Source organism: Aythya fuligula, chromosome 1, assembly GCF_009819795.1.
Source record: "Aythya fuligula isolate bAytFul2 chromosome 1, bAytFul2.pri, whole genome shotgun sequence".
Lineage (NCBI taxonomy): Eukaryota > Metazoa > Chordata > Aves > Anseriformes > Anatidae > Aythya > Aythya fuligula.
Window position 1 is genome coordinate 143,916,707 of NC_045559.1, and position 13,315 is coordinate 143,930,021.

The window sequence follows — 13,315 nt, forward strand, 5'->3', positions numbered from 1 at the left end:
ATACTGAGTGAAAAAATCAGTTTTCACTTGTCTGTTGAGGATCCATCTGGTGAGTAGCAGTGAGGCAAGCAGCCCCTGCTAACCTGAGCTACGGGAGCAGGAGCCAGGCAGCACAGGAGTAGCAGAAGGGGCCTTCAGGGAGGAAATCTCACCTCTAAGGTAAAGCCCAGGACTCCGAACCAGCAGACAAGGAGTTGGGTTCTGTATCCAGCCCTCCTGCTCACTTGCTGAGTGTGTTTGGGCAGCAGGAATCTGTGTGTGAGAATAGGCTTGCGCAGAGATGCTAATGCAACTCTTCTCTCCTGTAAAGATGTGGTACAGGGTAGGCACTGGCCATGGAACACTTGAGCACACTCAAGTGAACAATGCCACAAAACATCACTAATAACTCCTTTTTTCCACAGACAATTAATGTTCAAACAAACCCAACGGCTGTTTTCTCCTTTCTTTGCTGGTTTTGTGTAGATATAAATGAATGTGAACAACAGCTCTGTGAACAGACCTGTGTCAACTCACCAGGGAGTTACACCTGTCACTGTGATGGCAGAGGGGGAGTAAAACTTTCCCAGGACATGAACACGTGTGAGGTACGTCAGTCTTCCTTCGTTGCTGTAACTGCAGAACAGACCTTTAGTTTACACTGCATCTGAGAATAACAGACAAAGCTCTGGACCAAAGCCATCTGAGCTGAGACCAGCAGGAAGGAGTCAGAGGGCCAAGGCCACATGTGCTGGGGACAGTAGCTCTCCTGGAAAGATAGAAGGGTCTTGTTGGCCTGTTATGGGAGTATGTTTATCCAAAGTCTCTCTTCTCAGGCTCCTCCTGTCCCCATTCCAAAAAGAGTGAGTTAAGAGCAGCACTTGCACTTTACACTCCATGGTCCAGGCTTTTGAGGTGGATGGGCTGCAGTGGCAAAGGCTGCTTCTGCATAAGCCAACCATGAGGAAATTCTTAGGATATCTTGTGTTGCAGGCACTAAGCTGCAGTAGAAAACCTTATGCTGTGTCTTGTGAGCGTCATCTCCTTTTGCAGCAGGAAAGCATTCTGCCAAGGTGAATAGGAGGGAGGAGGGAAGGAAGAAGGAAATGTTCTCAGGACCAAAGCAGCACTATTTTGAGAGTATGACCACTAAAGTGCCCTAGCCCTATATGTATAGCAATTACATGTTTGAGGAAAGACAAGGAAGCATAATGCTAGATTCTCATTCAGTTGTGTGAGGAGAGTAAGCATTCAAAAAATGTGTTTTGGTTATAGAACATAATACCATGTGTGCCTTTTGCTGTTGCAAAAAGCGTTAAGTCCTTGTACCTGGGGAGGATGTTCAGTGGGACTCCTGTCATCAGACTGCGCTTTAAAAGGAAACAACCGACAAGGTGAGGACAATTTCGAAGGACAGTCAAATGTGCTGGCCAGCTTTGATGCATGCAAGGGAGTTAAGCCATTAAAATAACGAGTATTGCTGTGATCATGTTTATTTGTTTGGGTTATGGAGTGCTTTACGGGAAACATTATCCAAACCAGTAACTGGGAAAGGCAGTCTTGACCACAGAGCTCCTAAGATAATTACTGAAGCACAGTAATGTCATTTTTACTATTGATGCAATTTTGAGACCCATCTTCATAGCTTAAGCTTTTTGAGGGTGCATTAAAAGCCAGTGTGTTCTAACAGAGCTGTAGAGCTACTAGAGTTGATGCTGTCTGTATGGAAAGTACTCTGTGGTTTTTGAACTCTGCATAACTAATTTATTTCTTGACACCTGTGCGGTCAGACTTGTGGCTGAGTTCGACTTTAGAACCTTTGATCCTGAAGGTATCCTTTTCTTTGCTGGAGGCCATCAAGACAGCACATGGGTAGTCTTGGCTTTGCGCAAGGGACGGTTAGAGCTGCAGCTGAAATACAACGGCATTGGCCGCGTGACCAGCAGCGGACCACTTATCAACCATGGCATGTGGCAGACGGTGAGTGTGGGCCACTTCCCAGAGCTTGCCTTGCTTTTCTTGTTCCTGCTGAACCCTATTAAGCATAGGTCTTCGTGTGTCTTCATATTTTTGAGATGCTTTCCCAACCTATGCATTCAATAGTCAGAGCGTCTGCATGCACACTGGGATGTTATCCATGCTGAGGTGAGAACAGGATGTTTTTCCTAAGAAGCTGAATTACACTTTATGTCCAGCAAAACTAAACATCACTTTGCATGATGCTACCATAAACAGACACAGTGCCTCCAAGATGCAGCGGTGCTGAGCTGACTTTATGTTAGCAAGGTTAAGACGATGTCCTCTGGGTAGTGTTGGCAAGCGAAAGATCTTTTAAGGAAGTCTCCAAGGGTGGCTTGTTTTGTGCATGGGGTGTGTATTTGTTTTTGTTCGTTTATTTGTTTAGTGGCAGAGCTCAGCTCTGAACCTCGACAAATCTATTACGCTATGTTATATTCTTCAAATCTGATTATAAATAAAACACTCAATTTCCCTTGTAAAGATCTTGGGGTCTATTAGAAACCGTGTCGATCTCTGCTTGCTAACAACATAATCCCAGCAGTCTCATGAGAAGGCGCACTGCGTCTTGGAGCTTGTAAGGATTCATGTTCTTGGCACTCTCTCAAATGTCTCTGGCATTTCTGGGGTGTTACCTTTTGTGACAGGATCATAAAAAGCATCTTCTAGTATGATCTACAACAGATCAGCATTATATGTACATCTTCTCACTTGTGCTTTCCCCCTCCCTCCCTTCTAGTCTTATTTAATTAGATCTGTGGCCTTTAAGTTGATGTGTCTGTTGGGCAGTGGGTGGGAATCTCTTGGTTAACTTCCACAGGAGACAAATGCAGATGCTGGTAACTGTGAGTCATTTTCTGTTTAAAGTTTTTTAGCGTTAAAAATCAGAATTATACATTAAAGGAAAAAAAAAAAAAAAAAAAAGCACAGTAGGAAAAAATTTGTTTCTAATGAATAAATAAAGAAGTTCCTGAGTGCATACATTGTCAGCTGCTGACATTTGGTAATACTTTCAGCAGATGAGGTGATGTTTAATTCAGTTTCTTTGCTGTCACTGAAACAATTTTAGGCTCCAAATGGAGAGCTGTAGAGATTCAGCAAAGCTGCAGATAAAACGTGTGACATGCTGTATCTTGGCAGGTAGGAATAGCCTCGAGGCAATTCTTGCTAAATTAAAGATTTGTCCTGCTAATTTGAAATATGGTGATTGTAATTGCCTGCACAGGGAGGGTGGTAGTAGAAGATGAGTCACGAAAAGCTGTTATTACCAAGCCGAACCGTTTAACACAGGAGTGTAAACTTGTTAAGTGCTGGACCTCATTATGAAGTAATTACAAACTTTCCCATACTGGTTGTGGGAGAGATACCAGAAACGTGTTTTCTTTCTTCAAGCAATAATACAAAAATGCTCGAGCGCTTGGGAGTTACAGGGTAAGCAGTGTGCTTGCTTCCTGCAGGGAGAGCAGGCAGCATGATAAAAGCAATTATCATTTTTAGGCGGTGAGTACAATCGCTGGTCTCCTGCCAGCCACCGGTTCCAGGGCTCGTATCCCCACGTACTGTCAGACCTAAGAAGTTGCCTGGCTGAGTTGCTGAAGCAACTTGAAGGCAGAAGGAGCTAAAGGAGCCTTCAGGCTCCTTGCTCCATGGTTGACTCCCCTCAGAGGCTTGGGATGCTGCTTGCATTGTTGGGGTGCTCCTTTCTCTGCTGTCTTATCCCTTACCTCCACCTTGCAGGTAGTTTGTCCTCTTCTGCTTAACATCCAGTGCCAGCCCTGTCTCTAAATACCATTTAATCAGTAAGTCTGAGCCATACAACTTTGAACCTCAAGTGTGGACTTCTGTGTACTTTTCACCCTCACCTTCTGAAACACAACCCAGACCTTCACAGGTCACAGTCCAGACTCAGGTGCAATTTGGGAGCTTTACTCTGGGCATCCGTGTGCACGGGATCAAGCCCTTAGTTCTTGTTAGACCTGGGTACTGATGGTGACTTTGCAGGTGTTGGGAGAAAATAGTCATTTTAGAATTTAACTTCCAGGAGATAGGGGAAAAAAAAAGACTATTTAAAATGAAATTACAATAAAAAGCACAAGTTTTTAGTCTCTTGAACAAAAGTTGCATCATTTTATGAAAATGTGAAGGCATTTTCAAACGTTCAGGCCAGCGTTTCTACCTGGGTATATTCTGATGTTAATCTTGCCTGATCTATTTTTAGGTGATCATTCCCAGCAGGGAAAGCACAAACAGGCAAGCCTCAGGAAAAGCTTTTAACACAGCGTTGTAAATGTAATCCAGCTGAATGAAGTGTCACGTATGAGCTGAGGAGAGCGGAGAATGCACTCGCTTTCCTGTTTGTTTTGCGTTTCCCCCTCCAAAAATTATCATTTTGTCTTTTTTTCAACGCTTAATTTAGCGCTAGCATGAAGACGGTATGTTTAGCACCGATAATAACCTACGTGCACTGTCAAATGTCCAAGCTTGAGGTTAAGCAATCACAAGAAGATTGGTAAGTTGGCTTTCACCCCATGGCTGCCTGCAGCCCGGTCCCGTTGCCCGTTTGGGCTCTGGGTGCTGGTGGGGCACCAGCCAGTGAGCTTGGGGTGTGAGGAGCCACAGCTGAAAGTGCCAGAGGGCATCCTGAGGTAGGCAGAATCCAATTTCCTCAACTGGCATTTGTTAAGGGGTGTTAATCCCTTCTCTTTGAGTTTAGCAGCCCAGCAGCCACAGCCAATGTTCCCAGCCCTCTGGGTGGACTTTGCAGCCTGCCATCTCCCCAAAAAGCCCGTCTGAGAGCGGGTTGTGTGTCTCCGTTGGGCACAGAGCAGTGGTGTAGCTGCCGCTTCAAACGAGCAGGCTTAGGGCAAGTAAATTCATGTCAGAGAGGATTCAGCATGGAGCAACATGTCAGATGTAACCAATGTTTTAAAAGCATAAACCAGGCTGCACTGGAATCCATGGGAGAAGGAAGAAGATTGATATTCTGTGCATGATCTTTTCAACTCTCAAATTTCCTTTATCTTCATCACCACAGACTCTAATCCAAAGGGAGTGTCCAGGTATGAACCTGCTCAGCCCTGCCTGGCAGCAGAAGCCAGGTCCCACGGCAGCAGAGTCCAGTTGGCTGCTTCGTGGTGTTTGTGCAGCCCGGCCTCTTGCTGTCCAGCGGGGCACCTCGGTGTAGATCGTTGTTCCCATGTGACACCACAAATACAGTGATTTTATTAAAAAATACAACTATTTTTTTTAGATTTTAGTGGGGATAGAATCTTCCTAGCAGTAGCTCCTAGGAGACATGGAGGTAAAAGTGGCAGGGACCTGAGAGAAAGTTTTCTGAGAGAAAAATTAGTGCCTGTTGGACATCTTTATTACCCTCTCAAACGTAACAACATCTTCTGTTGTTCTTTTTTCAGGGGTCAGTACTCAAAGACTAGACTTGTTGTGGCTGGAAGGCTTCTGTGTTATCCTCTGCTGAGCCAACAAAAGACATCCTCTTATCTGTCCTTCCGGCTTTGCCTTTCGCAGGCTGGCGCAATAGGAAGTTTCTCATTAATAACTTGTTACTGCATTTAAATTTTGCTTAGAGCGAGCTGCGAATGTCACGTAGTTCATTCATTCATTCATGCATTCGTGTTTCTGTTTTGAAGTAGCTGGGCTGTCTTTGCCACTAGGGCAACTCCAGGTTGCTTTCTAAAGACTTGAATATCGAGGTGGAATGTAGTTTAAAAGGTAAAAAAGAGGCTTGGGGACAGAAAATATTTCTGCATCGTAGGGGTTTTACTATAGTGTCTGTCCTATAGTTGAGTCTGCGTGTCTTTTTGTACTGAAATTGTCTGTTTACATTTTTACTTTTTCAGATCTCTGTTGAAGAACTTGAGAGAAGCTTGGTTATAAAGGTCAACAGGGATGCAGTTATGAAAATAGCTGTCTCAGGTGATCTGTTTACTCTGGACAAAGGACTGTATCAGCTGAATCTGACAGTAGGAGGCATTCCTTTCAAAACAAAGGACCTTGTTCTGCCAGTAAGTACAGCATCAGCACTTACCTTGTTTTGCATGCCTGAAGGGCTTGATTTCATCTTTTCTTGGGGTGATGTAGGTCCCTCCTGAGAGCAGTTCAGCCTGCCCTGACACAGGTGGCATTATCACCTCCTGGATACAGATTTCTCTCCACTGACTATAGAGGGAGCCTAAGCCAGTAGCAAAGGTGAGAGTCCTGATTTTTTGATTGATGAGGTTGGGTGAGATGTATCCCACCCTTGGCCTGCAGAATTAGGACACAGCAAAGCTGGAGCATGTGGCAGAGCCCTGGGAACTGATGGTGATCATGCTGGCTTGGAGATCTTGAGTGGCCCTGGCGTGTCACGCTGCTGAGTGAGGGTAACATTGTGCCCAGTGGGACTTGCATCAACGTGGAAGGCAATTTTTGTGTTGTGACTGGGGTTTGAGCTTCGTGGTATTGTATCACAGCTTTGTGCTCCTGGCTTTTACTCTTTCGGTTTTGTAAGACCCAAGGGAAAACAGGAGCCTGTTTTTCTTCACTTCTTCCTAATTCAAGCAGATAGAGCACACAGATGAAAGTTAAAGCATCTTTTGGATGGGATTGGATGGTTGTTGTGTTTCTGAAATAGCTGCTGCTCAGGCTATTTTGAAAGCCTGCCACACACGGAGTTGGCACCTTGAAACCAAAACTGGCATCCCCTTACTTTTAAACGAGGTGATGAGTTTGTGGCTCCGTGACTGGGAGTGCAGCAGCTGAGGAGGGCTTCTGTTCCTCTCAGGAAGTCATTCAGGGCCAATGCTTGTCTGAAATGCTAAGCTAGGGGTGTGGTCTCCGTATACGATTAAGGGCCAAAAACTCCTGAGGTTTTTATCCTGGCTCAGACACCTAATTCTGTCTGCTTCAGTTAATTTGGGATAATGGTTCTGATTTAGGTGCTTTTGCAAGGAGCCTTCTCCTTGCATGCTGCCTCACATTTTAATGCTGGTGCAGGATAACAGCACGGGAAGCTGGAACAAACGAGGTGTGCACAGAGCAGGGTGCCCATCTCACGGCTCAGGCACCCCTCACTTAAAGCAGAACACCACACCACCTACCATGAATCAGGTCTGACATGCTGTGTGTCACAAAGGCTGTTTGCAAAGACACAAAGGATTTTGTTTTCCATGTTTGATATCATAATATCCCCTGCACCTGAAATCACTCATTCTTGCAGTTTAAGGTGTGAGATACTGCTTTGTCTTCCCAGATCAACCCTCGGCTGGATGGCTGCATGCGAGCGTGGAACTGGCTGAACGGGGAGGACAGCACTATCCAAGAGACCATAAGGATGAATGAAAGGATGCAGTGCTTTTCTGTAGCAGGGCGAGGGTCTTTCTATCCTGGGCGAGGTTTTGCTGTATTTAATCTTACTTACAGTAAGTACTTCATATTTTTATTTCTGTTGTCCTGCCGTTAACTGTAATTGGTTAATGAACAGTTTGAAACTTGCATGCACGCCCAACTCAGTGTTGATTAATGCAGAAGCGACTGGCAGCTGTGGATGAGGAGGTATCAGCTGAACTTGTGGCTCCTAGCAAAGGGAGACTAGAGCCAGCAGGGACCTGGCCAGCACAGAATAGGTTCTCTCTGTGTGGTTCCACCAATGCATTTCACACCTGGGCTGGCTCCACCTCATCCTCAGCCTTAGGGGCCTCCCTGTTCATCTGTCAAAATCATAGCTGGTTCCAGCCCTGGCCACTGTCTTCTCCTAAACAAGGAGAGCTGCAAGCCATAGTGAATTACATGAATTACACACATCAGTAAGCAAGATGCCAGCACGTTTAATTCCAAGTTCAACAGATGAGATGCAACGTCCCATGCTTGTGATAGGGTGATGATCAGGAAGTGATTAACTGGTGATCGATGTAGTATACTTATATGCTTTTTCAGTTTAATACAGGCTTTTATAGAAGTGTATGTCAGATTTCCCATGATCTTTTGACAGTCAAGAACCATGTAAAAAATGGCTGCCCTGTGTTGCAGCAGTTCTTTGAATGTGATAGATTGACAGCCATGAGAATTTGCATCTCTCTTTGTGATACAAAGCTTAACCTTGTCTTTTGACTTCTGAAAGGCAACACTGAAGAAGGTAAAAAGAGGGAACTGATGCCATTTTCTTCTCTGATTTTATGTTCAGGTGCTTCAGCATTTTTTTGAGTAAAAGGAATGTGGCAGTCTCTCCATATGCTCATCCATCTATCCTCTTCTCCGGCCAGAAATCGCACATTCTACCATTTAACCTGATATTCTTACGTTTGTTTTGCTACACTTTTTTTTTTTTTTTCTTATAGTGCAACCTTCTTCTGGAAATGAAACCAAGACAAGTTGGAAAATAGAACTAAATGCTGCAATTCAGCCAGCAACAGACACCGGTGTGCTCTTTGCTCTGGTTACGGAAGAAGCATCTGTCCCGTTATCACTGTCTCTGATTGACTATCACTCCACAAAGAAACTGAAACAGCAGGTATAGATTAAGCATTTTTCTAGAGAAAGCTCCTTGCTATTTTCCTGGGACCTGAGAGTCATTATTAAGAAAGAGCTGTCAGGTTCTTTGCCTGCCTGCTTATTTGGGCCCAGCAGTTCAGAACGTGGTCTGAGACTGGGCTGCTTCACCAACACTGAAATTCTGCCCCTGAAGGGTACGTGTCAGACACTACTCGTGAGCTCTTTGCAAATGTGGCCTAGGCAAAAGATTGAACTGGTCTCTTGAATGCCAGAAGATTTTGTTAAATTTTGCTGGTTTTAGAAGCTGTTCAATCTCATAAGCTGAGAGTTTCCATTCTCTGGAGTTGTTCAGTAATAATCCCAAGGCAGACAAGAGACAGGTTTAGGTGTCACTCCAGATGCTGTGAAAGGTCAGTGATGATGGAGGGCTGAAGATGCTAATCTAATTACATTCAGAATGAAGGGCTAAATTCTGGCATTACAAGAGTATAAATAAGGAATAATTTCACTAATTATTCACATCAGCCAACTTTTCATGTACAATACAGCAGCTATGGTGTACTTACGTCCACTAAAACCCACTAAGAATTCTTTCCTAGGAGAAAGTGGTTACAAGAAACAGTTAGTTCCCCTCATTCATAGTTCTTTCAGTGCAATTGAGATCAGAATAAGATCAGCAATAATAATAATAATGCTAATTTTCTCATGGCTCTGCAAAACCTTCATAAACAAGGCCACAATGTTGTCATCCTGGCCCTGCATAAGTGTGGAGAGGTATATTTCAGCTCACTGCCTCATTTTTTTGTCTTTCCCCTGCTGTCTAGTTTGTCATCTTGGCCTTGGAGCACACAGTTGTGTCCAGAGTGGCAATAAATCTCTGCGATAAGAAGGAACACTCTGTGGACATCCTCCTCAAGAAGGACCAGCTATCCCTGAGGGTAGATGGGATGGCAGGAGAGAGTGAATTAAGCGCTTCAGAGTTAGAGGACAGCCTGTCCGTCTTGGAGAGCTCTTTGCAATCAACGGTGAAGACATATGTGGGAGGATTGCCAGGTGAGCATCCAGTTTGATAGCATGAAATACAAAATCCCACCTCCCTGAGCTGGCAGTCAGGAAAACTGTCCCTATTCATTAAACCTAGGAGCCTCACTCTCTGTGCTTGAGCAGGCTTTGTCTGCGATGCAGGCATGTGTGATCCCAACAGAAGTGAGGGTGTGCTTGATGTTTTTTTGTTTTGTTTTGTTTTTCTTCAATGATTGTGTCCTTCTGAGGACAGGTGGAGGCAAAAAAAGGAGGAGCTTTTCCTTAGCAATAGGATCGATTTTTCTGAAGGGTAGCTGTAATACCTTAGACATGGTAAGATCCATAGGACCTGTACCTCAGGATCCTGCAGTTTTTACACACATAAACATTCATTACGTTAGAATGTGCAAGCTTTATGTTGCTACTTAAGCACTCCTTGTGAAGAGATCTCAGTGTTCATCTGTTCTCCTCTGTGGAGTTTGTATATCCCAGCATCTTTGATAGGAAGTTTCAGAATTGGTCCAAGAACCTGTTGCGAGGGCTAAACTTTTCATGCCATAGCACACAGCACCGAGCTTCCCAACCTCCCAAATATATATGGACAGGTTTTCTGCCCTTTTGTCTCCAAAATCTGATTTTTCTGTCTCACTCCCGTCAGACTCCTGACTCACATTGTTTTGACTGAAATTTGGAAAGCCCAGTGTGCTGATTCTCCCTGGCTGATGCTGTCTTTGAGCTGAACACAGCAGTCCACAATTAATTTATTTCCTCCCAGCTGAAGGTAGTTAGAGCACAACCAGAGGCCTACCACAGTTTATAGCTTTGGTGGCTTTTCAGCTTCTTGAACGAGATCAGTTTGCTCCTCTGTTGTGAGCCTGCAAGATCAAGCTTTCATCTGACTCATGAATTTTGGCCAAACTTTGGGGGTTTGTCTCTTGTTCTGGCTGAACTGGTTTATCAGTCCCTACTGCTGAGGAATGCAATTAAGGAAACACTTGTGTTTGTGACACAGCGCAGTCCATCCTACTTTGTTGCCAGCAGCTCAGCAAAATCTTGCCCTTACTCGCCCAAGCGAGGGAGAGGGAGCAGCGTTGGCCTCTCGATAGGTTTTGAAGCAGTCAAGCTGGAACAGAGTGGCTGAGGTGCTGTGTGCACTAGGGCACATGGCACGACTGTTGCCACCATGTCCTGGGTTGTCTGTGGTTAGCTCAGACTAACTGTGCTGGGAGAAAGGCAGTTTTTAATTACCTAGGGCTAGGTGGGAAGTATCCTAACTACTGCTCTCAGCCCCAGCTGGCTTCTGTAGATTTAGCTGCCTTCACCCTTTGATCTGTTGTACTCATCAGCAGGACTTTTGCTGCCTCTGCTCTGCTTTTACCATCGAGTGGAACCCAACGCTTGCGCTGAGGAGCGTTGTTCCTTGCCAGACGAATAAACATTTCAGCACTTCGGTTGGATTCATAACTCTGGGTTAAATAACTGTATCAAATGGGCAGATCGAAGCGAGTTTGGCTCATTCAGATCTGAATAACGTTTTTTTTTTTTTTTTTTTTTTTTTTTTTCCCTGCTTCTTTACCCTGTGGAAAAGAACCAATCACATTTAATCTCTTTATTCCATTTGCAATAAATAAATAGAGAATCCTGAGTCAAAATATGCATTATGTCCCATACTAAGTACAGATAAGATTGCAGGTGTGGAACTATTATTCAGAGTTTAAGAGACAAGAGGGAACTTACAGGCATTTACTACCTTTTTATGGTATTTTCAGTTTGGATAAATCCTGAATTATGTAATTTATATGATGCATAGTCATTTTTCCAGGCAATGTGTATACAAACCTGGTAAAGGAGCCTTTAAACAAGCCTTCTCAGTCTTCACATGGCCCCAAACAGACAGATCTATGTCTACTCATAACGGAAAATTATTTATTTGACCTGATTTCCAATTATAAGGTACACAAAAAAATCCTTTTTATATTTATTTTTGACAGTATCTTATAAATGCATCTCATCCAGCCCATGCTGTCCTTCCTTAAGCCGTGCGGCACATGTATCAGCAGTCAGCATGTTTCCTTAGATAAGTGCTCAAGCCATGAGGCCAACGCTGTCAACTTCTTCTGAGTCAAAATTTAGTTTGAATTCGTGTGAGGTACTGTAACACAGAGACCCACTTCTTTGTAAGAGTCCAGTTATCTTAAGCAGACTCCAGAGATAAAATTTGGTAAACAGGGAGGCACAGGAAATAGCTGAAATCATTTGTTTAAGCAAGCACCGAGCGATGGTGTTTTCCAGCCAGAAAGCTGAAAAATTTATAGTATCTATTTGTGGCTTACAAACCCCACACAAACACTCTTTCTCTCGCTCAGTCCTGGAGTCCGCCACAGTGTGAGCTGTGTTTGATTACATCAGTGTTGAATTTGGCCTGGCAGAACCCTTTAAATGGCGTGTAATCTCAGACCAACAGGGCAACCTATTGTTCACCTCGTCCTTGCTTCGGTGTAGAGATAAGGGGGTTGCTTTGCTACCTGCCTCAGTGGGAGGCTGCCTCATCTGTGAGACATTCCTTGCTTGCCATTGCACAACCAGCACGGCTGGGTCAGCTTTGGGTTGTAAGTAAGCTAATAACCTTCGGGGAAGGGTAGAGGACACGGGTCGTGTTAATTTTTGCTCGTTTCTTTATGGTCAGCGTGTAAGTAATACAGCAGAAGTTAGGAGTAGTGAGCCTTCCTGTCATGTTCACTGATGCTCATCAGAGCATAGGTGGGACAGCTTTTCGTGCAAAACGGGCCCCCAAAGATGCTTGTCTCCCCTTTGGCACAGATGTTCCCGTCACCTCGACTCCGGTCACGGCGTTCTACCACGGCTGCATGACTGTGAAGCTGAACAGCAAGGCACTGGACTTGGACGAGGCACTGTACAAGCACAGCGACATCACGTCACACTCGTGTCCTCCAGCTGAGGCGGGTCCGTAGGTACCACTGCAAGGCGAAAGTTTTATACTAGGGAACTTTCAATGCTTTTCTTTTTTTTTTTTTTTTTTTAAGATATAAATTATTCAGACCTACCGCACTGCGTGTATAGTTTCTCTTAAACACTGAAGTTATGTAGGAGCTACTGATCCTTATGTCAGATTGATTATTGAAATACTCCTTTGCTTTGAGGTTTAAAGGTTGTAATATATTTGTAAATAGTTCAGAAGACTAATATTAAATAAGCCAAAAGTACAGAATATGCCTAAATGAATGTCATGTCTAAACTGTAAGAGACAGTTTTATCTGGAATGTGGAAAACCTGGTAATATATGAGTATGGACTGGAAGAAAAATAATAATTCTGTATTATTTTTATTACCAACACTGCTTTCTGATTTGCAAAGTATGAGAGAATAAAATATTTACATACAAGTTTTTAATTTACCTGTACTCACATTATTCTGTACTCTGCTATTTGGAGATGATGACTCAGGCTGTGCCTGATATGGAGATTACAACAGTGTTGGGTTTTTTTTGTTTCAATTTGTTTGGAGGTGGGGGTTATGTGTTTGTGTCAGTATTACATATCCTTGGGCTGGAAAGCGCACGGTTGCTGCTATTATTATTGCTACAGTTTTTCTTGCTGGTACCACAGATGGAAGACTCAGTTGTGACCTTTAGAAAAACTCTTGGTCAACAGAGAATGGAAAAAAAAAAAGAAAAAACTGGGTCAGCAGGAAACAATTAGAAGAAAAGACTCATAAGCTGAAAGCCATATGGCTTTTGTGTCAATAACCACTGAAGCAAATGATGAGGTGTTGAGAATTGGGAATATTAAGT

General features: G+C 43.9%; 1 protein-coding gene across 1 annotated transcript in view; it reads left to right on the top strand.

The window, feature by feature from the left end:
- Positions 1–12,506, top strand: part of GAS6 (growth arrest specific 6) — a 35,383-nt gene extending 22,877 nt beyond the window's left edge. The window contains exons 8-15 of the mRNA XM_032199642.1: positions 466–587; positions 1,255–1,373; positions 1,770–1,959; positions 5,853–6,017; positions 7,244–7,412; positions 8,328–8,500; positions 9,306–9,534; positions 12,325–12,506. Coding sequence (XP_032055533.1) covers positions 466–587; positions 1,255–1,373; positions 1,770–1,959; positions 5,853–6,017; positions 7,244–7,412; positions 8,328–8,500; positions 9,306–9,534; positions 12,325–12,476 — 1,319 coding nt within the window. The 3' untranslated portion in view covers positions 12,477–12,506. The remainder of the gene's footprint in view (positions 1–465; positions 588–1,254; positions 1,374–1,769; positions 1,960–5,852; positions 6,018–7,243; positions 7,413–8,327; positions 8,501–9,305; positions 9,535–12,324) is intronic.
- The last annotated feature ends 809 nt before the right edge of the window (positions 12,507–13,315 follow it).